Source organism: Dasypus novemcinctus, chromosome 11 (genome assembly GCF_030445035.2).
Source record: "Dasypus novemcinctus isolate mDasNov1 chromosome 11, mDasNov1.1.hap2, whole genome shotgun sequence".
NCBI classification, from domain to species: domain Eukaryota; kingdom Metazoa; phylum Chordata; class Mammalia; order Cingulata; family Dasypodidae; genus Dasypus; species Dasypus novemcinctus.
This window is the reverse complement of record NC_080683.1, coordinates 9,394,420-9,421,792: the sequence shown is the minus strand read 5'-3', so window position 1 is coordinate 9,421,792 and position 27,373 is coordinate 9,394,420. Positions and strand designations below refer to the sequence as shown.

The 27,373-nt window shown below is 41.8% G+C and overlaps 1 protein-coding gene across 3 annotated transcripts in view; it reads right to left on the bottom strand.

The window, feature by feature from the left end:
- Positions 1 to 27,373, bottom strand: part of RNF8 (ring finger protein 8) — a 38,792-nt gene that overhangs the window by 4,694 nt on the left and 6,725 nt on the right. The window contains exons 2-7 of one of the 3 annotated variants that reach the window (XR_011650045.1): positions 27,181 to 27,309; positions 17,794 to 18,534; positions 15,584 to 15,646; positions 13,376 to 13,497; positions 11,519 to 11,626; positions 8,763 to 8,967 (exon numbers count right to left, since the gene is read on the bottom strand). Coding sequence is in view for 2 of the 3 variants with exons in the window: in XM_004484074.5 (XP_004484131.1) it covers positions 8,763 to 8,967; positions 11,519 to 11,626; positions 13,408 to 13,497; positions 15,584 to 15,646; positions 17,794 to 18,534; positions 27,181 to 27,309 (1,336 nt within the window). In the remaining variant the exon portion in view is untranslated. The remainder of the gene's footprint in view (positions 1 to 8,762; positions 8,968 to 11,518; positions 11,627 to 13,375; positions 13,498 to 15,583; positions 15,647 to 17,793; positions 18,535 to 27,180; positions 27,310 to 27,373) is intronic. The other 2 variants (XM_004484074.5, XM_023586235.3) reach the window with 2 other exon arrangements.

The following is a 27,373-nucleotide window of genomic DNA, read 5'->3' as shown; positions in this document are numbered from 1 at the left end:
GTTATTCCTGGAAGGATGAATAAAAAGCAGATCATAAAGTTACATTTTAGGGGAGAGGGAGGATCCATTTTTCAGAGAGCCCAAATAATTCTGTTTTATCAATCAAAAAAGGGGGGCAGGGAGAAACTTCTGCTGTGGGAAACAGCAACAGATGATCTGCCTGGGCCTCTGGAGATGGCCAGAGCTGCTCACATTTGCTTCTCTTTAGCTCTCGTCTCTGTGGTCAGGTTCCACCTCCAGTCCTTCTTTGCCTGCCTCGTGGGCATGCTGGGCTGGTGGGCACTTCCCTGTCAGCCTCCAGCAGCAATAGGATCCCACCTTGGTCAGCAAGCACTGGTCCTCACCTTCAGTATAGCGTGGTGGGGTTCACGAGAGTCCCTGCCTCTCCTACACTGGACTCCTCAGGGTGTGGCTAAAGATGAAGCAGAGAGGCTTGATGTCCTCTTCCTGGCATAGCAAAGCTCTCCCAGACCCTGCAGTCTATGCGGTGGAGTGCACTGAAGGATCCATCATCACTACCTAGGAAGGCCACTCTCCTAAGCTGGGAAAGCCTTCCTGGTGGGAGCTCTTGATTAAGAGGAGAAGACAGCCCATCAGAGAGCATGTAAGTCAGAGAATAGCCTTTTGTAGCAGTTTGATATGGTTATGAATTCCAAAAATAGATACTGGGTCATGTTTGTAATCTGGTCTGTACTTGGGCCTGATTGAATTATGATTAGAGCTTTAATTGGGCCATGTCATTAGGGTATTGAGTCCCTGCCCCTTCGTGGGTGGGGATTCTCAGATAAAAGGCATGGCAGAGGACAGAGTTGAGGGTTTCTGATGTTGGAGTTTTGATGTTGGAGTTTGATGCTGAAGTCTTAAGCTGGAGCCCCGGGGAAAGAGACAGAGCCATTCACCTGATAGTCTATAGCTGACCTTGTGGAGAGAGGCAAAGTCTAGAGAGCCTCATAGTCTACAGCTGACCTTGTGGAGCAAACAGCAGCTGAGCCCAGAGGAGCCCAGGAAGCCGAAACCCTCACAGACGTCGGCAGCCATCTTGCTCCAACACATGGAAATAGACTTTGGTGAGGGAAGTAACTTATGCTTTATGGCCTGGTAACTGTAAGCTCCTACCCCAAATAAATACCCTTTCAACCTCCAGATGGAAGCACTGTTCAGAAGTCACAAGGACTAGAAAACCAACAAGAAATATGAGGTTCTAGGACTTCCTGGGCTGCTATACTCCATGTATTCCAATTCATCCCACAGCTGACATCTATGGGTGAACAGTTCCTATTCTACCCTTGTCACTTCATTTCAAATTATTTTGAGAAGCCAATGAAGGTGGTGGGGGAGAGAAATTAAATAGGAAAACCTTGATGACAAAGAAAGGAAGAGCAAGGGAGATTAAAAAAAAAAAAAAAGGGAAGGAAAAAAAGGAGAGCCAAAAAATTAGGGGGTAGTGATAGATAAATTAAAATAAGTTTCTAATAGCAAGTGTGCTAATTTTCTGCACCATGATAATTTTGCCAAGGATGAATTTTCAAAAATCAAAAGTTTCAAAGAGTATAGTGTTATACTCTATTTGAATGCATGCAAGTAGATACCCCCCCACCCTCTCCCAACCTTGCTGAGAGTCATCTTCCCTTGACAAACACTGTCCTTCCTCTACAAGGCAGGCACAAAGGACTACTAGACTTCAAGCACGTGACTTTCTGGATTCTCTCGGCAGGATCAGGTGGATTAAAAGTACCTATCAACAAGTAGTCTCTGGAGAAGTTTCACTTGCTGGACACCCTTACTGCCACCTACCCCAGATACTCCTTTACAAGGCTGTGTCTTCCAGTGAGGGAGGTTGGGCAAGATCAGGTAGGGAGGCAGATGTTCTCTTCAAAGCCTGGGCTCTGCCAGTTTCTCCCACGCTATGTCTAGCCCACTCTCCTAGCCCACAGAAGGTTGGCAAAAGCCATAGGCCATGTGCTCCAACCTGAGCCAATCTTCCCAGAGGCCCCCTAACTCTGGAGGGACCTCTGTATTTGCAGATTCACAAAAACTGTGGTTCACAAAGGATCCCCACCTCCCACACCTCCAAGCAATGCGCAATCTCGCTAGTAGCCTTGGTTCAATACTTCAAAAGCAAGAGAAGTGGGGAATGTAGTTTGGAAAAGACCCTGGGTTGAAAAATCACAGTTCTAAAGGCCTAAGATTTTATTTCTAGATCTATTACTTTATTCTTTACTCAGCACAAAGCAAAGAAACTGCTAGGGAGAGCAGAAAGTGAGAGTGTTAACACTCTAGTCAACCAACGAACATCTACTGAGAAGAGAATAGGGGAGAGGGAAGCAGCTGACAGAAGGCTCTGCTCCCTCACCCCAGCAGCTCCAGAGGGAGATGCTCTACAGAGGACGTTTAAAAAAAACCTCTTCCCTTCAGAAAAATCTCACAGCACTATTCCAGAGAGCCACAATTACTTGTGCAACAAGTGCCTATTGGATGTCTACTGTCGGCCCCTGCTCCAGGGCATCCTTTCTCCAACACAGGACTTGGCATCCTAACAGTCTCCTCCTCTCCTCTGTGTAATTGTGGCCCTCACATAGGTGATTAGACTTCAGTGACTTATGAGTCACTCCTCCTCTCACTGGGATATGGAACTTCCAATCAACAACAACCAGGAAGACTTAGGAGGGGGCTGTGAAATTAGAGCAGAGGCATGGCAGGGTGGAGGGAGCCCCACGTTGCCACAGCCAGCCAGTTCTCTCTCTCTGAACCAAGACTCATAGTAACAGTAACCCCTTCCAAGAAGAAAATGACCCTGTCACAATTTCAGAACCCTGGCTATTATAGGCTTGCCAATCCTAGATCCCAGATCCAAAATTTGGTCCTTTTAAAAATTCCATGCACTGAGGATTAAACCATCTTTCAAAGGACCCTGCAATACGCAAGTAAGGTTGGTATTTGAATGGAGAATTTTCTCTAAACCTCACATTGCAGCCCAGCAAAGCTGCTGATGGCTCTGGCACGTCTTTCCCTAAATCAAGTCTCAGAACCATCTGTCTGTCTCTGGAGAAAATCTTAAAGCTGCACTTGCTGTGATAACCACATAAACTGCGACTGGTGCCAGAATCGCTCTCAGCCAATTCGATTTAATGTGCAGCCCCCTAGTGTTACCAAAAAGGTGGAGAGACACCCTCCTCTTTAGCTTTTGGAGAGAAAAAGGGGGCTTTGCTATCATTTACTCTGCAGAGTTAACTCTGTAAGGGGAGTCAGAGGTGAACTAAGGACAAGGTTTCTTCTCTCCCTTTCCGATGCTCCATGAAAACATCCACCGTGCTTGGCCCAACTAAAGAGTGCCTAGGTAGTGGGCTGGGTGAAGAAAGCACAGGGACGCCTCCAGCCCACATGGACCCAACACACCTGGGTCCCCAGGTTTGCTCCTCTCAGAAAGGCAAGAGGGAGGAAAAAAGGTTTTCAGGAGGACTCAAAAGACACTTCCTAAGCCCTGACTGGCCCCATGCTGCTCGCGCCATGTGTACATTATGTCTGTGCGGGTCACAAGGGACAGGATGCTAGGGACAGGTCGCTGCTTCTCGTGGTTCTGCTGGAAAGCTACCCACTTCCTCTGTGACACTATCCTCCCTACCTCCACTGGCCCAGGCCAAATTAAGTGTCCCCTTCTCTGCAGTTTCACAGCACCCTGCTGTGGAACTCACTGCACCATCTACTTGTCTTTCTATATCCTTCACTAGACTGAGTGCCATGAGGACTGAGACAACGCCTTATTTATCTCTTTATCCAGATGATTAGTATGGTGTTCACAAACACTTAACAGAGTGATGGAGGTGGAGAGGAAAAGCAATGAGATTCTGCCAGAATCAAGGGGCTCCTGGAGGGGAAAAAAATAATCTGTGGGCACTCAAAACTGGGCACAAAATCCAAGAGCACACAGCTGTGAGAAGAGCAGAACACATTTTGGTTCCAAAGAAACAACTGAAGGCCGTCCCACCATCCTACAGGTGAAAACGCATAAAAGGCTCCAGCACACTTCCTGCTCGGCACGGCTCGCCGCCTCGCTCTGGCTGACCAACCGAGGGCCAGGCTCACAGCACAGCTGCTCACAAACCAGCACCAGATTCCTGGCCCTACTCAAAGTTACTGAAATCTGAGATCAAGCGACAGCTGCATCAAGAAAAAGGCAAGTGCCAACATAAAATTTTCTTAACTCTTATTTAGTTTTGCCACATGTCTCCATATACCATATTTATTCACCTTTAATTCATCCATAATTAAATCGTTCTTTCCTCAAATAACATTCAAGGTAAATAAAACCTTTCACTAAACTTTTTCTCTTTTTAAAAAAACTATTGGGGAGCAGATGTAGCTCAAGTGGTTGAGTGCCTGCTTCCCATGAGCACCCATGAGGGGTCCCAGGTTCAATCCCCAGTACCTCCCAAAAAAAGAGAGAGAAAAAAAGGATGTAATGAATCTATACACTTATCTCTGTTCCCTCCTGAACTCCATAATAGAAAATACAAAATTTTAAAGGCATTAACTCTGATAAACAAAGCAAACAAGAGGAGGCCACAACAGACCACAGGTATCTTGGCAGACTGGAAACAGCTGAAACCTACACCTACATGGATGCAAATGTGTAAGTCTGAGGCCAAGTGGGGTTTTGGAGGCACTAGATACTTGTAATAGGTAGGGTCATGGTGTGGCTGCTAACTGGTTGGTTGAAAGTCTTTCTAAGGAGCACTTAAACTGCTGAACCCCTTTCCTCAGCCTACACAAACAGATAAAACTGTCCCTCTGCAATGCCAGCAGAAGATTGGAGGTTTCATGTTCTGACACTGAACCAGAGGGTCTAGACTTGGTGGGGGGGACTAGGGAAAGAGGTGTGGTGCCTTACTAAAAAAGGGGGAAGTACATAAAAGTTCATACAGTAAAAGGTAAGAAAGAAAGACACACATATATCAGCCCTTTCCCCTCCTCCTTCTAAGCCCTGTCAACCTATTTTATCCCACCCTTCTGTCCTTCTTATCCCTAGGGCAGGAGACTGGAAGAGTAAACTCTGGGGAAACCTACCAAATCAAGAGAAAGACCTAAAAATGCTCTCAGAGATTTCTCCCAACAAAACAGCAGGCTTGAAATGATAGATTATATTATAGCAAAACTCCACAGTTGAGGAGGCTTACCCAGACATACAAAGCTCTAACTAAAATTTAGTTTCTCACTCTTAAACATGAACCAGATAGCCAAGGATCACCAGATATTTGAAGAATGCTCCTAACATCAAAGAAATAAATCACAATTAACAAAAAGGAACCCAGAAGATATAGCAACAAGAGAAATTAAAGAAAAATTAATGTCCTTGGAAGATAAGTATTGATTCCAGGAAAAAAAAAAAAAGAAACATATGGAGAAGAAAAAAAAATGAGTTATCAAAAATTAAGGGCTAAGCAGGTATAGCTCAGTGGCTGAGCACATGCTTCACAGGTACAAAGTTCTGGATTCATCATGGTACCTCCTAATTAAAAGAGAAAAGAAAAAAAAAGAAAAAGAAATAAAATTAAGAGATTAGCCCAAGAGGCCCCAAATTCAACTAAAAGAGGTGACAAAAACAGAAATAATGAAAAAAATTTCCCAAAACTGAGGGAATGAGCCATAGATTGAAAGGACCCACTAAGGGTCCAGAAAATGAATAAAATGAGAACATATCAAGGCACATCATTCTGAAAAAGATTCTAAAAGCAGCCACAGAGAAAAATTAGATCACCCAAAAATGACCGGGAATAAGAATGGCATCAGATCTCTTAGTAGTAACACTGGAATTAGCAAGAACACAACGATGCTTTGAAAATTTTTAGAGAAAGCAATTCCTATCTCAAATTCTAGACCCGGCTGAACTATCAAACAAACGTGAGAAAGCATAAAAACATTCCCAACATTCAAGATCTCAAAATTTTTATCCAATGCTTCCCTTCTTGGGGACATAATGGTGGACACACTCATCAAAGCAAAAAGAACCCAGGGGATCCAAATCAAGAAGAGACAAAGGGAATGTCCAGGATGGTGGTGAAGGGAACTCTCAGGATGACAGCTGTGCTGCAGACCCAGAGAAAAACCAATACAGATTAGAGCAGGAAAACAAAGGGCCCTCAGAAAGATGTGTGCAAGAACATTATGAAACTGATAATCTGTCTGGTGGGTTTAAAGGCTGAGAGGAGATTTACAGTTCTTTTGGAGAGTTGTTAATGGGTACATAGAAAACTAAACAAATGAAAAAATAAAAGGATTTATTCTAGTGGGCAAAGTTTGTGCAAGAAAGAAAATACAATCAAACTATACTATATGCTTATTTACATGAACATAATGCAAACACTACATTTTGAGTGTACCAGAAACTGTAATAAAATTACATTGGGAAGATGGGGGAAGGGTATAAGACAGTTAAACTGTGATCTTCCACAATGGAAAGTAAATGGATAATATCTAAGACATTTAACAGTTAAGAAACAGCAATAAAGACATACTTAGAATTATGGAGATAAACACTGGAAGAAACAGTACAAAGAATTGAAGGTGGTTGTCTCAGAAAATCGAGAAAGGGATGAAGGAGAAAGGACAGCTGTTTTTAGTTATAAACCTGTGGTACTGGTTTGACCTTTTATATTTTGTTCAAGAATGACTAATAAATTTTTTTTTTTAATTAAAAAAAGAGAATGGAAGGAAGAAAGTCAACAAAAGAGAGTAACCATTTTCTTTCTTTGGGAACATTATCCATTTGTAAGTTGGGAGCTCTTTTATACTGGAGCACTATATACCAAAAAAACCCACTATACCAAAGATAACTGAAGTATTTATAAGGTAATTATGTAAGAATTGTACTCCCAGTTCTAACAGAGTCTTGCCCTCTGCTCCAGCATACAACTGTAAAGTCTCGAGCTGAATCTTGCTGATCAGAGAGACCTCCATTCTTCATTCTGGCTTTACATACTAACTGGACTATTCAGTCCAGGTGGTATACTGCTTCTTGATTTAGAAAAGAAATTACTCAAGATAAAGGACTTTTAGCTTGCACTATAGTGTGTAATACAGTGATAACATACATGAACACTCTCATGCTCTCATTTTCAAAGAGTTAGGCAATGTATTAGAAGGAGAAAAGCAAATCCTACTTGCATTTAAGTAGGGTTTGGATTTGAACCCATTGTGACCTCAGTCATTACTAAGCTAAAAAGCCTAAACCACATTTATGCTTAGATGCATACCCAGGTAGCTACAGGCTCACAATGAAGGACCCAGCTGTTCAAAGGGCAAAACTGTCCTTAACAATAAATGACAGAAAACCTCCTTATTCTATCCATGGATATTTGCACTTCAAGAGTGCAAACTATTTGATTTCCAATAGAGGGGAGCAGATGTGGCTCAAACAATTGGGCTCCCACCTACCACATAGTAGGTCTAGGGTTCGATACCCAGGGCCTCCTGGTGAAGGCAAGCTGGCCCATGCGGTGAGCTGGCATGAGTGTAGAGCTGGCCTGCGCAGGAGTACTGGCCCGCACAGGAGTGCTGGCCCACGCAGAGAGCTGGCACAGCAAGATGACACAACAAAAAGAGAGACAGAGGAAAGACAATAAGAGACACAGCAGATCAGGGAGCTGAGGTGGCGCACGAGTATGAGCACCTCTCTCCCACTCCGGAGGGTCCCAGGATGGATTCCTGGAGCTACCTAATGAGAATATAAGCAGATGCAGAAGAATGCACAGTCAATGGACACTGAAAGCAGACAATGGGTAGGGGAAATAAATAACTCTTAAAAAAAAAAAAAGTCCAATAGAGAAAATTTAGGGCAAAGTAGAGATTTTTTTGACATGAAAATTAGGTTTGCAAGAATCCATACATCTTGGGAAGGTCACGTGAGCAGTTTTCTACCTGTCCAATGCTCCCTTTTAGTCCCATTAGTAGTGCACTCTTAGAATGCTCTTCCAATTCCATTTATCTTCAGTTCTCTCCATTTACCCAGTACTCACAATCCCAGCACTTTCCCAATTCCTTTTCATCTAGATGAGTTGTGATTCACTGAGTGAACTTGGCCCCACATTTCTGACCACTAAGGGAATAGGTAAAAAAATGTGCCTTATGAGAAAAAGTTAGAAATGGCTAGACTACGGTTATGGGTTGAATTGTGCCCCTTCCTCCCCCAAAAGATACGTTCAAGCCCTAACTCTCAGTGCCTGTGAATATGACCTTATTTGGAAATAGGGTCTTTGTAGATATAATCAAGTTAAAATGATGTCTTACTAGATTAGGGTGGGCCTAAATCTAATGCCTGATGTCCTGGTAAAGAGAGAGAGAGTTGGACACAGACAGACCACAGGGAAAAGGGCCATGTGAAGACACAGACAGACTGGAGTACACAGCAATAACCTTCAGAGGGAACACAGTCCTGCCAACACCTTGATTTTGGACTTCCGCAGTCTCTACAACTGTCAGAGAATCAATTTCTATTCTTTTAAGCCACCCTGTTTGTGGTACTTGGCTATGGCAGCCCTAGGAAACTAGTCTAACTACCTTGCAGTATGACAGTAAGTTGCTTCATCTCTCTGGGCCTCACAGTTACCTTAAATGGCCTCACAGTTTCTTTAAACCTTGTAAAGTTGTGAGAATTAAGCAAAGTAATTATAGGTCAAAGTACTTTGAAAAATACTTTATACATCTATCTGCCAAAGCCTGTAAATAAATAAGGCCTTTGCTGAGAAAGGATTCTTACATGCACTCACCTTTTCGTTCCCTAATGAGGATATTTCGTCGTTCTCTCACTTCTGAGCTCAGATTATCTACCATCTTATTAATGCAATTGTCTAGAACCAGGGAGTGGGTTTTGGACTCGATGTCCTTCCGACAAATAGGGCATTCTATCTTCCGCTTCATCCATTCATTGATACAGTAGGAGCAGAAACTGTGGGCACAGTTCAAGGTGACAGCCTACAACAAGAACGTGAACACACACATGAAAACTGTCACACTTCCTTTCCCAGGGCAGTTGTGATATCAAAGATAGTAGTAGAGGAGCTAAATGGAAAGTTAACCACAATCCCAGCTGGAGGGCTTACAAAAGGCATCAGTATCATTCTTGGGACTGGGAATTTTAAACGTCATGTTTGACCATTCATTTCCTCCTTCCTAAAAGTTAAGGTCATGGACTCTGGCCCTCAGTAGGCTAATCTTTCTCTTTTGTTCTAGCAATTCAGATCACACTACCAATACAATGCCATGAGATACAAGGAGGACAAGTAAGCACAAGAACATTGGGTACCAATACATGACTAATTCTCTTATGAAAAACATATTTATGTCCTGCTAATGGTAAATTCGAACCTGAATTTTACATACAAGGGGGAGTACATAGTACTCAGTAAACAGAATAGCAGGAGGCATCATCTCTACTCTAAAGAAACTAAAATGGGAAGCGGACTTGGCCCAATGGATAGGGCATACATCTACCACATGGGAGGTCCGCAGTTCAAACCCCAGGCCTCCTTGACCTGTGTGGAGCTGGCCCACGCGCAATGCTGATGCGCGCAAGGAGTGCCCTGCCACACAGGGGTGTCCCCTGCATAGGGGAGCCCCACACAAGGAGTGCGCCCCGTAAGGAGAGCCGCCCAGCACGAAAGAAAGTGCAGCCTGCCCAGGAATGACGTCGCACACACAGAGCTGACACAACAACATGACGCAACAACAACAAAAAGGAAACTAAAAAAATTAATGTAAAAGGCAGTTTAAAAAGGCTGGGTGTAAAAGGAACTGAAAAAAAATGCAATGGATTCACTGACAATGGCTGAATTCATAAGTAAATATGCCTATGAGGAGAGAGAAAGCAGGAGGGAGCTTGTATTCAAGGGTTTCTTTCTGTGATCCCTCTGGTCAGATTTCTGCCAGAGCCCATTTCACTCACAAGAATATAAACCATTCTCTTCATTACTCTTGTTTATGTACACCTCCTATGATACAATTTTTTCTGAGGCTCCAAAGTCCTCATTCCTGTTTTTAGGGTAATAAAACAGAAATTACATATTTTTCAAATGCTAAGTTGAACCAAGAAAGCTGGAAAACTAGGAGACATGTTTATTGTAAGCAATACACCCTCACAAACGGGACTAAAGGCTTGTCTCTTTAAAAGATGAAACGTCTTCTAGCACTGACTTTAAGAGGTGACCGGTAGAGCAGGTAGGGCAGTATGCTTTAAACAAAACACAGGTCAAACTGTTTGTCTCTTCAGGTGTCTGTGCAGGTGCTCCAGGTTGGCTAACCCATTCCAACCCCCTAACCTCATCTTCTACTAGAGTCTACCAGAGCCATGTCAAAGCAACGCTGAGTTTCCTAAGTAGAGAGTGAAATAACCAGGGACTATAGGGAAAATTATGACCTGAAGTCAAATGAATCCAGAGCAGAAGACATAGGTCTGTCCAGGAAGTTTTTCAGGAGGCCATTAGACCTAACCTTTCTAAAGAATACCTGAGAAAAGGAAGCAGTGTGTGTATACATTTCCCTTTTTAGAAAAAGAGTCTGAAAAGCACTGTCATTTAACAATCTGAGTTTTTAACACTTGTAGTCTAAGGTGAACTGATCATAAATAATAGAGTTTTGTGAGATATGAAAGAGAGCCAGTGCAAACACTGTGAATGTAATTAACAGCACTTAATCATATATTTGAATGTGGTTTAAAGGGAAATTTTAGGGTGTAGGTATGTTACTAGAATACAAACTTAAAACAACATAGGACTATACAAGACAAACAGTAGCCCCTATTGTAAAACATGGACTAGAATTAATAATACACTTATAAAAATGGTCTTTCATGAACTGTAACAAATGTACCACACTAATGCAAGGTGTTAAAGAGAGGACAGTATATGGGAACTCTGTATTTTATGCATGATTTTTTGGTAAATCTACAATCCCATTAAAAATTTAAAAAACGGGAGAGAGCTGTGCAAAAACATGACAAGATAACAAATGGTAACTTAGGGGAGAGAGGTTTCATTTTCACAAGGAGCCTGAGTCCCTCATACATGTCCAACTTGGCCCCTAAATTCCCAGAGTGACCACACGTAATAACATTTACCATCTTGTTTAAAAGGCCACATTAAATGTTTCATATCAGCACCATGCCCAATTAGAGTAAAGAAAGAGAAGCATTATTGAGCAACTTTATTCTGATCTTTCACAATTCTAATGCCATGTGGTCCTATTTCCCCACCCCCAACAAAAGAGATAAAGGCTTTATTGTGGCTATAATAAAGAAAAAAATATTCAAGAACAAATGAAACAAGAAAAAGGACCAGAAAGGGAAAGAAGACTACAAAAACAAATGAGAAGTGGCCACCTCTAGAGGTCACTTTGAAATCAAATAGCTACAATAAGTTCTTGGAAGAAAAATCTCCTCATAACATTTCCTTATAGCAGAAGCAGGATGTGTAGCCTAAGCTCCATTCAGGATTGGGAAAGTGAGGAATGAGCCACTGTTCATAATTACCTCAATAAAGTATTCTGAGCAAATAATACATTGGAGCTCGTTCTCTAGCACATCATTCACGTGGTTAAGAACTTCTTCCTTCTGTGCTTGCACCTTTTCCTTTTCTTCCTGCAAAGACACACAACCCTGCCTGTCATTCAGGAGAACCAACCAGAATGCAAAGCAGGATAGGGAGCAGGGTTAATTGTCTAGAATAAGATTCAGAAGGAGTCTAAATTAAATATTCATTCTGGCACAGCAAGATGAGAATAAAACATGGTTTCCCTAAGGGTTACTGTTTCTCAGAACCGCTTTGTAATACAGAGCATTGATTTCCTTTCTTTCTTCTCCTTTTTCAGTATTTGCATTATAGTCTTCGTCTCCTTTCCCAAAATTAACCAAATGAGAAAACCTGGAGGTGGTATACTAACCCCACCAACCACCCAAGGCCAGAATGAGGCATTAATTTCCCTATAGCAAGTTACAGTTCAGAGGTGATAAAAAATCATCCCAAGCTACTGAGAGCCGACAAATAAAAATGAAGACATGAAGAACAGGCCTAGAGAAAGGAAACTTGAATTGGTTATAAGGTCCCTAGTGTTCTTTGTAGCTGCTTCTTCCATAAATAGGAAGCATATCTATATTCCCTGGTGGCAGGAGGCTGGAAAGACTAGAGAGATGGCCTTTATGAAGTACCTTCAGGCTCCAACCTCTATGATGCTTGCCACTTCCCACTCCTGCAGAAGTCTGCAGTATAATTTCCCTATGATTTCCCCTGGAGGGAAAAGTCACCTGACATTTTAGGGGAAAATCCTAGATGTGCTTTCTTGAAGCAGATTATTTATTTAAGTTAGTACCTCATCCCCCAAACAGAAAGCATCAGGAACCCCTAAGGGAGAGAGGAAAAGTAAATTAGGCTATGTCTGAGTGGTTGATTCATTTTTTTCATCCTTTATCTTCCCTTCTAATCAAAGCAAATACTGTCAGACTGTTAGGGTGTGGACCCATTTCTAACTAAAGTCAAATCCCCTGAAAACTTATGTATCACTGGGTTTCAAAAATGGATAATTACTTGGAGGCTTGTGGGGGAAGGTACTATGTGATCTAAAAGAGGATAAGGCTATTGAACTAACTGAAACAAAGAGTCTCCTCCTTTCTATATGCAGCTCTAGGTCTGTACATGAAATGAGGTAGGGATGAGATATGCAGTCAGACTCGGGTATTAATTTCAGGTCAGAGGTTGCCAACTAGTGGTCTGTGGACCGGATCTAGCCTGTAGACTTTAGTTTGACCTTCGTGGCATTAAAAAAAAAAAATCAGCTTGCTGCCAGTATTTGAAAATTAAACATTTGAATTTCCACTTTCTGTGGAAAAATTATAAGACTTGATAACACAGGGCCTGCATTTCTGGATGGCAAGAAGTGGCTGTAGCAGGGCACCTTTCCAATGTGCCACAGTCCTCACAGTTCTCATGCCCAGGCCACTTCATTCACTTCTATTACCAGTCTGGCCCCAGTGAATATTTGAGTTCATAGCCCTTAATTTAGAGTTCTACTGATTTAAAGTGGGAAGCAAGGACAAAAACACTTCAGGATGAACTATTTTTTACTTTGACTATTCCCCGCCTTCACCTGTGTCAGTGAAACACCCTGAAGGAGCATTCCTCCACACAGGGCTAGACCACAGCATGTGAGTGCCTTATTCCCAACATTTTGCTTCCAAAAAAGAAAATAGATGCTGTTTTACAGAGAGAACCCTCTATAGGCCTGAGTAAGTTTACAGATTATTTCCCCTGAGGCAGGGAGCAAGCTTAATCGCTCTCTTCATTCACCATAGCAACCCTTGCACTGTTAAAAATGCTGAGTTGCATGTACTAACCAAATTCTAAACCTCCATCTTCTTTCCAATACCTTGGTCTGCTCCAATTCTTTGTTCTTGGCTTGGATGATTGCTTCGAAGTCCTTCTTGCTGCGATTTAGCTCTTCCATTAGAGCCCGATGCTGCAGAAACATAGTAGATACATGCTCAAGGTGACTGACACTAGCCCCTTCTGTTTAGCTGCACACATGCCTCCGCCCTCCCTCTAGTCAGTAACTTTGATTCAAGGGATCAATGAATTGGCAATTTCAAAATAATGCCTTTGTTCTTCAGGATATCCCACCTACCTGTTGCTTTTTTTTTTTTTTTTTTAGGAAGAAGACATATAGGGAGGCCATCAAATCTCCTACTTTCTCTGGAATAGCTGTTCCCAACCTAGGTGGTCACGAGAATCAAATGAAGAACTTTACTGTTTGGTTTGGGGCCCAGGAATGTGCTTTCAAAAAGTGCCAGGTAATTCTGGGAAGTAATGCTCAAGAGAGCTAGCAAATAACTATGAGGCTAACCAACACTAGGAACGACTTTTAAAACCTAATAATTTTCACTGAAATAAAAAAAGGCTTTTAACCTATTTATTCTATAGCTCACAAACTACCTGCTCTCAAGGCAGTACTACCTGAACCTTGCCAGTGTCTTCCAGAAGCTGGTGCATGTAAGACCTAAGGGCTCCTTCCATTAGGTGCCAAACTTCCTACACCAAGTGTCAAGAGGCCCCACTTCCGTGAAACATAGTTTATGAGTTCCCTCATGCTTAAGTATAGCTTATACTTTAAAATTTCACATCAAATCCTTTTATAAAGAAGGCAGAGTAAAAGCAAACATTTTTGAAATGATATTACCCAAAAGACAAATTTTTAAATGGGCAGTCTCTTGAAAAAATAAAGCAGTTACATGAGAAGGCCTGGGCACTCCTCTTGACCACTAATTAGATGCGCATGCCTTAACTTTTTGATCTGCAAACTGAGAAAACAGGTGCCCCTCCTACCTCAGTGTTGATAAGGACATAAAACTACAAGTATGAGAGGATTCAGAAAAGTTTTTTAAACTCTATGGAAATACAAGCTTTTGGAGAACAGCCTCAGAGTGACCAGCAGGGTGGACCAAAAATTAAACACTGTTTCAGCTGAGAGAATGGCATGTCCCTGAGGCATGGTAGAATCAAACTACAAACTAACAGCACCACATTTTAGGTTGATGAATTCAGACTGGGTGTGTTTTCCTGCCTTCTCAGGAAAGAGGGACAGGGTACAGGGTACTTAACGGGGTACTCAATGGGACAGGGGACAGGGTATTCACTTGGGGATTTCCAAGTACCAGGGCCTTATTCTTTTCCAGTCATCTTCGAAACAGTATCTGACTATTAATTTAATAATGCTTTGAAATCTCCAACTTGGGAACATGCCTAATCTCCTACCCTAGCAAATAAATAGGTTTAGTAAATAAAATTTCAAAAGTTGAATTTCTACCTAATTCTTTCCCAAGTACCTCTCAAGGACATCAACGCAAGCACCCTCTCATGCTTACAATAGTGTGACTGTTAGCATCATAAGACAGTTAGCAGATAGTTATACAATAAGAGAACATAAGGATAAATTCCAATAAGCAAATTCTAATTTTATTGTTCACTTTTCTCAAGAAGATTTGAACCATTCCACTAATCTCCATACTAAACTTGCATCAAACTACTAATCATAATAACTACATAATCATAAAAGGAAATAACATAAGTTTTAAAGATGCAAAAGAGTCTATAAAAATAATCAAATAATCAAATGAAAGAAGTAGTCAAGTTAACTGCAATACATTATAGGCAATCTTTTAGGAGAATTTTATTCCTGAGCTCAGAAACAGCGAAGTAACAGACTGGCCAAGTCATAGCTCATTTTTGCCCCCTGTTGCCCTAACCTTTCTGGAAATGCAGCCTCTTCCCCAGAGAGCTTCCTAATTGCTACAGGCTCCACTCCATCTTCACTAGAGCAACTTCTGCTCAGCAAAGATGTAAGTTTTCATGCTGAGGTCTGGCATGTCTGTGAGGTTTCAAATCTCTGACCTGATGGTGTGAGCAGCTGCCATCTGCTGTGTACAGACTGGAGTTGCTGCAGGGGTGTGGGCTAAACAGCAGAGGCAGCCAGTGGCCATGGAATGCTTGGCCGCCCCCCTACTCTACAGCCCACTATAATCTCAGTAGAGTGGCAATAGCTAAGTTACCTCCTGCAGAGCCTGGGCCAGCTGTTGCTTCAGGTCCTCTTCTCCTTGCTCCTTTTCCAAACCCTGCAAAGCCAGAAACAAAATGGAAGGTTTCCCTGTATGTGTGTGTGTGGGAGGAGCAAAACCCAGTAACCTGCATAGCAGACCAGCTAACATGAACATGTGGAAACAACAGGGGACAGGAAGCAGGTGGAAAATCTCCCGTATTACTTTGAGCTATTGACCATAAGGGATTTGAGCAGAATTATCTGCTCAAGTATTATATACCTCAGGACTGGTACCTTCAATCTACAATTTGGGTTGTTTTGGAAAACCCTGGGCTAACAGTCCGTATCCCCTTCAGTGGCTAATGCTGACTCCAACAGGATGTAAACTGAGAGCTGAGCCACCACACGACGTCTCAGCTCAAATATAATAGTCCACACCAGCACACATGAGATCCATCATGTTTCTTCCCTCCATTCTTGCCGTCTTGCCTCTCATTCTGGTCTTACTTCTAGTCTCTAAACTGCTTTTCCTCCCTCCTTGCCTGAGCTGATTCTGCTTTTCCTCCACACACCCCCTCCAGAGAGCCTTCCACATCATCACCAACCTCCATCCATCACCCCTCCTCAAGAATCTTGGGCCCCTCTTTCCATACTTTGAGAATTACCTACCAACTCTTACCATATTTAATATGCCTACATGAAACTGTTCTCTGATTATTTGATGTGTGTAATACATTTTGTCTCAAGCCATTTATTAAGCAACCTTATAACCACAAGAACTCCAAGTATAGGGCCAGGCAACATGGGTGTGTGCGCGTGTGCGCGCGCACACACACACACACACAAATTCCATGAAGCAGCAAGGGTAAAATGAGCCTGAACAAGCACTAGAGGTAGGATAATTCCCTAAGGCTTTGTGGGCAAAGGAAAATGGAGCTAATAAACAATGGACTAGATACACTTTACTGTAAGCAATTCATACATGATATCCTCAAACCTGGGGAAATTCTCTAAACCAGTTCTTTTTGCCTTGCTTTAACATCTTGGTACAAGAAAAGATTTTGCTACTATACCTTGAAACAAACCCAAAACAGCCATAAATATCAATTAAGAGCAGCTATTGTTCTTGAACACATTAACATTTAGAGAGTTCTGCTCTGCTGAAGGTGTGATACACTAGATATGTAGAGATAAACCATCCTCTATTAATTTCAAGAACTAGTCAGGCTGGGTAAGGAAAGCAAAAAGGTACAATCAAGCATCCAGAGTACATCCTTAGGAAGACCTATTAATCCAGGGCCTTTATTAATACTACCAGTTCAAGGGGACAACAGACATCAAAACCAAATTAATAAATGGTTGGGAAATAAGCCAGCAACCCAAACAAAAGATAAAATCTTATTCATTCCAGTCATGATTTGGCCATTCTTGTTCTAAGTCAACAAAGGGAAATTCTTGACATTCAGCATTACCTGAGCAACTAGGTGGGAGTAAAGTGTATGGTTCCTGCCAGATGGGAACTGACATTTCAAGCAGGAGCCAGAATCAGCTCTAGCTGAGAAGCTCTGTGCAAGAGCTTGTCATCTAAGCAAATGGCTCAGGAACGGGGCACATTTGGTCTAACCTTGACACAGCTAAGACAGTAAATATTTTACCTTCCCGGTAAAGGTACTGTGGAAAGCAGCTAATCACTCAACAACTGAATCATGCTATACCAGTCCCAGCCTGTGCTGCCAGCTCAGAAAAGAAACAAAAACATTTTCTGCCTTTCTAGCCAACTACCTCCAAGGGGAGCTGCAGTTAACTAACCCTCAGAAGTTGCCAAGCACAACAAGGCAGAGTAACCAGCTGCCTTGGGGCTAACTGATCTGTCTCTGACCACAGAGTAAAGATGATAGAGGACCACTATTGGTTTAAATGGGGTGTACTGTGGTTTTGTGGAATCCTGACTTTCATCCAATAGCTCCCTGAATTTACCTTGGTTCTGAGATGTCTCAGCTTTGTATCTAGTATCCCAACTCTGGCTCCTGATATTATCTGCATACTGAAGCATTAATACTTTACTCAACAACCTTATTTCAAAGTTTTCTATTCCCATTCTACCTCCTGCCCCTGATGCTCAGCACTGGGTCCCTGACCCAGAAACAGAAAGTCTCAGGCTGGAGGCTCAGAAGGCCTGCCCACTCCCAGGAGGCACTCTTGTTTTTCCCTCCCATGTGGTACCTGCAGATGCTGTTCTTCCTCCTGGAAAGTCTTCTCTAGTTGCTCCACTCTCGCCTGCTGCTGGGCCTGCTCTGCACACAGCTGACACTGTAAATCCTGTAGTTCCTGCTCCATTTTCACAATTTTCTTTGAGTCCCCCTTTTGAGTTTGCTTTTTCACATTCAGAACAGCTACCTGTTTCTCCTGCATCTGTATTTTCAGCTTCAGAATCCTGGACATGGTAACCTTAAGTAGCTCTAACCTGCTCTGAGATGCTGAAAGGTTTGAGGTTTTCTGCTTCTTGTTGTAAAGCTCTGTGACTTGGGGTGGGACAGGGTAAATATGCGCCCCTGTGCTCTTCTCACTTAGCTTAAGAGAAGTCAACTTAGGATCCAAATATTCACAGGATTGCCTGGTCCCTTCACCTTTCCCATGTGACTTCACTGGCTGACCAGGTTCACAAGATACTTTACTTATTTTGGATTTTGAATTTGAGGGGCCTTCAGCTCCAGAACCATCTAATTCATCCAAACTAAATTTTCTTTTAGTTCTCAAGCCTTTATTTTTTTCCATCATCTGGTCACTCTTTGGAGCAAGACAGGGATACATCCTCTCCCAGTCTTCTTCAGTAACTTCATATTCATATTCTGCATTCTCTTTATTTTCCAGAGGCACCCCAAGCTGGATTTGGTCTCCTTTATGGATAGGGTAGACCTTTAAAGGTTCCAGACGTTCTCTGTTCAGCCAAACACCATTCAGACTCTGAGGAGAGAGAAAGAAAGATGAGACAAGCTTCATGATTTCCCTTTGCTTAATGGAATTTCTCTCTGGCTGCTGCAAAATCTTCTGCCTTTCAGAAGGAAAACCCTTGAGAACAAATAGAAAAGATTCATAATTGACCATCCTTAGAAACAGCATTCTTCAAACAGTGTTGTGGCTTTTTACTTGCACTTCACAATTGGGCCTCCAGAGAGAACTCCCTTTATAATAGACAGGAATCACCTTTTTACCTGTGGAGGAACTACTCAAACAAATGCAACAGTACCAAAAGAGAACTAAAATAGAATATCGCCTATTGACCTAAACTAGGGGCAGTGGCCCATGACTGGAAAAACTGCTACCAGTCAAAGAAGTGTCATCTAAGGATGAGGTTAATGAGGTAGACTTGGCCAGGAAAGGAGCTCAAGTTCTGTTCCTAGATGTGCCCCCTGAACTATCAGTGAAGAAGCATAGCACTTCTGAGTACACAAAAACCAAAACAGGCGGCAGACTTGGCCCAGCGGTTAGGGCGTCCGTCTACCACATGGGAGGTGCGCGGTTCAAACCCGGGGGCCTCCTTGACCCGTTATGCGCAGTGCTGATGCATGCAAGGAGTGCCCTGCCACACAGGGGTGTCCCCTGCAGAGGGGAGCCCCACGTGCAAGGAGTGTGCCCCATAAGGAGAGCCGCCCAGCGTGAAAGAAACTGCAGCCTGCCCAGGAATGGCGCCACCCACACAGAGAGCTGAGACAACAAGATGACAAAACAAAAAGAAACACAGATTCCTGTGCCACTGACAACAACAGAAGCGGACAAAGAAGACACAGGAAATAGACACAGAGAACAGAAACCGGGGTGGGTGGGGAAAGGGAGAGAAATAAATAAATCTAAACAAAACAAAACAAACAAAAAAAAAAAACCAAAAACAGAGTATGAATAGCTTGTGTCAAACTGCAAGCATGATCTGACCCAATTACTATCAACATAGGTTCATGGGCAATATAGCATAGTGGTTAAGAGCTTGAACTCTAGAGTCAACCAGACTAGGGTTCACAGCCTACAGAACCACCGAGAGCTTACTAGCTGCGTAGACCCAGGCAATTCTTAACCTCTCTGTGCCTCAGTTTCATGTAGTACTTGTCTCATAATATTCCTGTGAGGAATGAGATAATGCATGTAAAACAGCACAGCAACTCACATATAACAAATGCTCAATAAATATTTTTCATGATTTTAATTCATCATAGTATGGGAATTAAGAGCACAGACTAGAATCAGTCCCGGATTTGTGTGGTAGTTTAAAGCTGTACAGTCCCCAGAAAAACATGTTCTTAAATCTTATCCGGGGAATGGATGTGGCTCAAGCAGTTCAGCTCCCACCTCCGACATGCGAGGTCCCAGGTTCAGTTCCCATTGCCTCCTGAAGAAAACAAAAACGAACAACAAGCAAAACAAATAAAAAACCAACTCAGGGAAGCTGATGTGCCTCAGTGGTTGAGCACTAGCTTCCCACATATGAAGTTCCAGGTTCAATTCCCAGTGCCTCAAAAACAAACAAACAAAAAACAAAAAGCAAAACCAAACAAAAAAATCGTATCTATCCTGTGGATTTAAACTCACTTTAAGAATGAACTTTTCCACACTTCCCGTGCCGCTGACGACAACAGAAGCGGACAAAGAAACAAGACGCAGCAAAAAGACAAAGAAAACAGACAACTGGGGGAGGGGGGGGAATTAAATAAATAAAAATAAATCTTTAAAAAAAAAGAATGAACTTTTGATACAACTACTTCAGTTATGGGATGACTCACCTCACTCAGGATGAGTCTTAATCCTGACACTAATTCTTTACAAACAGAATGAAGAGCGAGAAAGACGTCGTGTGTGCGAGAGAGCGTGTACACATACACGTCTAGGAAACTAAAACAGTTTCTAATCTGACTCTATATCTTAACAAGCCTGTGATTTTGGGCAAGTCTCTTAACCTCTCTATGCCCCAATTACCTCACCTACAAAATGGGAGATAATGATAATATATCCCTGATGGCATTTGTGTGGATTAAATGACATGTGATAGGTAATGTACTTAGAAGAGTGGCTGGTACATGGTAAGCATTTTATAAGCATCCATTATTATGTCCTGGCTTAACTGATTTTAATCAACAGTTCATTTCTACGCTCAACACTGTGCAAGGTAAGTATACCTAATGCAAAAGTAGGAGATATGAAAACAACTTGTAGCAGCTGACTGAGAAAAGGACAACACAAGGACACATATAAGCAAATGTGAAATTACATGGCACAGTCTATAAATTCAAAGCAATGCCACATGGAGTTGGGTTAGCTAAGGGATGCTAAATAGGGATGGCAGGTCCCAAAATAACTTGAAACAAATAAGGGATTTAGAGTCAAGAGACTGGTAGGTACTTTAACCCATATCAAGGACTTAACTTTGAGGAACAGACCAGATATGAACTCACATCTGAATTAAGCTAAGATTTATTTTTATGTTGGTAACTATAGCTACCAACTTTGAGCAAGAAAAAAATACTTGACTACAAAGTCCAGAGAATGAACGGGAAATAAGGATTGGGCCTCAGTTCTGGTTTGGTATTAGGCCCTTGTTTCTGGATTTATTTTGGTTTGAGTGGGAAGCAGGAGATAAAGACTGGCATAAATACACAGTAAGACTGGCCTTAACCCACTCCCTTGTGCTTAACCTGGTTCCTGCCTAAGCTTCCCCCACCATTTCCGTTCAGCAGGAGAAACAATGGGGATTTAGTTCTGCTGCCTTCTGAAATAGCACAGGGGGAAATAACGAAGGAGGAGGTGGAGGTGGTGAAGAATCTGTTTGAGAATGATGATCAATTTTAGATTACACACAGGAAAAAGGTCTCAGAAAAGCAATAAGACATGGAAGGATACCTAATACCAAGATCCAGAAATTTAAGAAAAACCTCAAGGGCAAAGATAAGGTTAAATAAATTTTAAAAGGTTATAGAAGCAGCCCAAGGCTAGAGAGATTAAGGAATATCTAAGAAGCTTCAGTAACTTCTCAAGGGACACTGCAGCCCTCCACTAGATCCTCTGCATTAACCTGCCTCCCTCCAGAGCCCTTACAGTCTAGAAAATAAGTCCTCAAAATGTTCCCATCACAATTTATCCTTGGATCCCTGCTTACCCATTCACTACTCCTTAGTGACACCTAGTGGTAATAATTTGAACGGCAGCCCAGAATCAAGTCTTCACAAGGTGGTTGTAAAGGATGAAAATCCCATGGCCCCATCAAGTCCTGCCCAGGATATGGTCTCAAAATACAATGGTTTAAATAAAGCTCTGTTCTAGTCTTTCTAGATATTGGTTCTCATAATCACCAACATGAACAACATGAGCAGCAGCAAAGTGTCCCCAGAGGAAAACCTACTCAATGTCTCCTGGCCAAAAATGGGAGAAAAGTAGGATAATCACATCCCCTTATACATTACTTAGTTCACCTGATACTCAGTCTGTGTCCAGCTGTTTTTAAACAGTTGTTGAAGAGAGTGGAAGAAACCCAAAGCCAAAGGGCAATGTTTTCTTGGGGTTTATCTAGTTTAGTGGGTCTCAACCTTGACTGTACAATAAAATCACGTGGAAAGGTTGAAAATAAAAGCAGGGAAGTGGACTTGGCCCAATGGATAGGGCGTCCGCCTACCATATGGGAGGTCTGCAATTTAAACCCCGGGCCTCCTTGACCCGTGTGAAGCTGGCCCATGCGCAGAGCGGATGCGCACAAGGAGTGCCTTGCCACGCAGGGGTGTCTCCTGTGTAGCGGAGCCCCACGCGCAAGGCGTGTGCCCCGTAAGGAGAGCCGCCCAGCGCGAGAGAAAGTGCAGCCTGCCCAGGAATGGCACTGCACACACAGAAAGATGACGCAACAAAAAGAAACACAGATTCCCGGTGCTGCTGATAAGAATAGAAGCAGTCACAGAAGAACACACAGTGAATGGACCGGGGGGGGGGGGAATCTGAAAGCAGTGCCTTGGCCCTATCTGCAGAATGAGTTAACTGGTCTGGGAAGAGGGCTAGACATCAGTATTTTTAAAGTCAGGTTTACATACAAACAAACAGAATTGTATGAAGATACAATGCCCCCTTGTAGTCTACCTTTCCCATCCCAGGTAACTAATAATCTGTTTTCTGCTCTCTCGTTTTGCCTTTTCCAGACTGTAACATAAATGGAATCACAGAGCAGTGCCCTTTTCAGACTGGCTTCTTTCATTTAAGAGCATGTCTTTGAGAGTCATCCACGTTGTTGGGTTACCAGTAGTTCCTTTTTACTGCTAAGTTGTATTCAAGGGTATGGATGTACCAGTTTGTTTTTATCCATGCCCCAGGTGTTTTTTCCAGTTTTTGGCAATCATTAATAAAGCCACTATAAACATTCACGTATAGGTTTCTGTAAGAAGCTAAGTTTTTATTTATCTTGGGTAAATATCTAGAAGTGAGATCACTGGGTGAGTATATATTAAACTTTATAAGAAACGGCTGTTTTTCAACATGGTGGTACCATTTTGTATTCCTGCCTGCAATGTGCAAGAATTCTAGTTGTTCTGCATCCTTGCCAGCACTAGTTATTTTTTTTATCTTAGCAACTCTAACAGATATGTACTTGCCAGTATTTTTAAAAATTATTTACTAAATTATAACATACAAACAAAGAGCGCAAATTATAAAATGTAAAACTAGGTGAATAATCACAAAGTGGATATAATGTAACTACTACCAGGTTAAAAAACAAAAACAAACAAACCACCATATGATCAGCATCCCAGAAACCCCCTTGTGTCTTCTTTCTCTTCCCTCCACCATCCAGTAAGGTACTGCTACTCTGACTTAACATCACAAATTAGTTTTGCCTGTTTCTGAACATTTTATAAATGGCATCATAATATGTATTCTTTTATGTCCAGCTTCTTTCTCTTAATATTATGTTTGTGAGATTTATTCATGTTGGATATAGCAATTCATTCATATTCATTACAGTACAGCATTTCACTGTAGTAATATTCCAGTTTATTTATCCATTCTCCTGTTGAAGAGATTTGGGTTATTTCCCTGGGAGTGAAAGTACTGCATCATGAGCCAGATAGATAGATAGATAGATAAATAGATAGACAGACAGATAGAATCAATGCAAAATAATTTCCCAAAGCCATTGTACCAATTTATCCTCCCAATAGGAAAGTATAAGTTCCCTTTCCCTCTATCTCCTTTTCTGGTATTGTCAGGTTTTAATTTTAGCCTTTCTGGAAGGTGTGTAGGGGTAGTCCATTGTGGTTTAATTTGCAATTCCCTAATTACTAACTTTTTATGGTTTTTATACATTTGGATACCATCCTTTAAGAAGTATCTCTTGTCCATTTTCAAAATTGGGTAATCTGTCTTTTTTTATTGATTTGGAGTTGTGTACATATGAGTACAAGCTCTTCATCAGTTTTTTTTTTATTACCCCCCCTTGCAACTTGCTTGCTGTCTGCTCTGTGTCCATTCGCTGTGCATTCTTCTGTGTGTCTGTATTTTATTTGTATTTTTTCCCTCCCCCCTCTTGTGGCTTGCTTGTTATCTGCTCTCTGTGTCCATTCGCTGCACACTCACTTCTGTGTTTTTCCTGGTCTCCCTTTTTGTTGCATCATCTTGCTGAGTCGGCACTCCGCAGTGCTTGCAGGTGGGCGGCTCTCTGTGGTGTGTGGGTGGGTGGCTCTCCATAGCATGCAGGTGAGCCTGCCTTCACAAGGAGTCCCTGGGACACAAACCCAGGGCCTCCCAAATGGTAGACGGGAGTCCTACTGATTGAGCCACAGCTGCTTCCCTCTTCATCAGTTTTAAGTGTCATAAGTATCTTCCATTCTGAGCTTGCCTTCTACTTTCTAAATGGTGTCTTTTGGCTAATAGAAGTTCTTAATATTAATGTACAAACAATAGTGTGTATATTTTTTTTTTGGAAGTACCGGGGCCAGGAATTGAATCCAGGACCATGTACATGAGAAGCTGGTACTCAGCCACTGAGCCACACGGGCTCCCCTACCTTCAGTATTTTTTAAAAGTATCCCGGTTAAGAGGCAAAAACTTAAAGGAGGGCTGAGAACCACCTGCTCTAGCTGCTGGAGGAACAGAAGCTGAACTGCCCCAAGCAGCAGGATTTGTTCACACAGAACATACTTACCAGAGAATTCAAATGCTAGAGCCACAGAAGAACAAAAGAATCACCAGCGGGGCAGTTAAAAAAACAGTCAGAAGGTAAGTAAGAATGGGAAAGGCTCAGACAAGACTCGCCTGAGCCTCTAGGACTGGAAAAAGCAAACCCACCAAGGCATTTCGGGTTGCAATGTCTGAAATAACTTTTTTTGTGAAAGAGCTGGATGCCAATACAAAGCCTGGACCACCTTTGGAGCATCTCAATTAACTGAAACCTACAAAATCAGAACCATCCTCATATTTGTGTGCACAGTTATCCTCCAAAGTTATTTTTTAAAAGCCAATTATAAACTAAAGTTGCATTTGTTGCAATTTTTATACCTATACTTAAGCTCTTATTTCTGGCCAATTCCAGCAGATAAGAGACCATTTTATGGAAAATGTAGATCTGAGTTTTGAATTATTAGAAATATCTACCTCTTAAAAGAAATTTGGCAAATGACTTCAAACATTAACTATACCAATAATAGCCAGAAGCTGAAACTCATATCCCTCATCAGAGAAGCGGGCAGCCAAGAAGCCATAAAGGAAGGGAGTATGTGTTCAGGAAAAAAAAGGGGGGGAGAAGGGGGTTAACCTGTAAGAATAGTTGCTCCAAAACAACCCAGATACTGATTCTCTCAAAAATCAGAATTCTCTCACAAACTAAATCAAAGGTAAGAGAAAGCATAATACACTTACAGAAAAGATCTAGAGGAGCTAGGAACCTACTTTTCCTGTATAGTATTTGACTGGAACCTGAGAAAGGAGTCATGTGATAAGAATGCCCCCAAAAAAGGGTACAAAGCAAGCACTGAGTGCATTCTTGGAGCAAGTAATGTTCTGTGGCTGGGACAAGCAGCCTCTATGTACCTGCAGTTGGCACTCAAGGAACAGTGAAATCAGTCAGCGAGTGGGTTCATAAACTCTCAAATCTGCTAATCCCATTAATGGAGTATATCCATACTGTACAAATTCAATGAAAGAAGCAGTGAAGAACTCACCTGTATGATAGTGTAATTCCATTTCTCAGATAGCCAACTCTAAGAAGGAATATATCTTTTCCTAAAGTATTTTGATATAAGATACTGCAGAGGCTTTAATATCTTGTAGCTTTTATCTTTAATATGCATTTTTTAAAAAACAAATCATGTGGCCAGTATAGCAAATATGCCTGTATCCTTTACTGATATTTTGACAGTAGGGCATAGCAGTGAGACCTACTTGAGTTTAAGTCCTGGCTCATTCTCTCACTCACCAGTCAATTATGTAGATGGCAAGTCAATTTATCTCTCTGGGCCCCAGATTCATCTATCTACAGAAGAGATTAAACTAGATAATCTCTAAGAACCCCTTTTCAGTGCCAATTTCTATTTTGCTCTCAGTGCCTTGCTAAGAGTGTGGAACCCACTTACTTAGCATTTATACCCTTCTCCTTCAACACTGTGCCAACTCAACTTAATCCTAGCGCAAGAAGGTACTTTCTCCAACAGTTTAAATCTAGCAGTTTTATGCATGGAAAATGAAGATGCTAGGCAAGCCTGTGAGATATCTTTCCTTCTAATAGGTACCTTTAACATCTTTCCAACCAGAGCAGTGAAGCAGTATAAAATGGTGCTGAAGGCATGTCATGCTTTCTAATCCTTAACTGTTTTCAATATAATTTTTCTTACCTCATAGTCTATATTTTCATTGAATTCCTAGGTGTTTGGATATCTGTACTTCAGGTACTTCTAAATTGCTGGTCTTTATATATTATTTCACCTCCCTTAGTATATTCACACTAGACCAATGTTTTTAAACTTGTTTAAGCAGAAAAAGCCTTTGCTCAAAGAAAATCTTTCTCAGAACACCAATTTGTAAAACAGGTTAAAAGGGGGAAAGGGGTGTTTAAATAGATAGATAGATAGATAGATAAAATTTTAAAAGGGGGTTGCTCTGATTGGAAGGGATGGAGAGGGGAAAGTGCTCTGTGTGTACTCAGCTCACAGACCCTCCTTTTTCCCTGCACCACAGGAGTCCAGAAGCTTTAGCAGATTTCCAAGGTCTCTAAACCTTCAACCCAAAAAGGGCCAACTCTCAAGTAATTCAGTCCAGTTTCTAGAATAGGACATATTGCCCCAATACAGGTGTTCTCTTAAAAGTAACAAAGTAACCCCAACCTCAAAGTCATTAGAAATTATTTTGGCATAATTTCTGGCAACATACAGAAGTGGTTGCCTCTAGAGAAGAGAAATGGGCGGCTAGGGAAGAAGTAAATAAACTAAAAAATTTTTTTTTCTAATTTGCTTTTCTGTGTTTTTTTCTTTATGAGAAAATATACTTTTGAATCTTTTGAAATTTGTACCGTGAATTATCTATGTAAAAACAAAGTCATTTAAAAATAAATAAAAGTTCAATAGACATTATTAGAAGTCTATTGAATTCTTGTACCTTGTTGTCCATAATTGTCCACTGGCCCTCTGCATTCTGCTTCAAAACACAGTGGTTGCGGGAAATCATCAGAGGGCAGATTTTTGATACCAGTTGGTATGTGACACCAAATCCTCGCCCTACAGTCACCTAGGAAGACAAGAGCAATGTAAGAGACAATTGGCCATGTGTTGAAAAGGGAGGTTCTTTACAA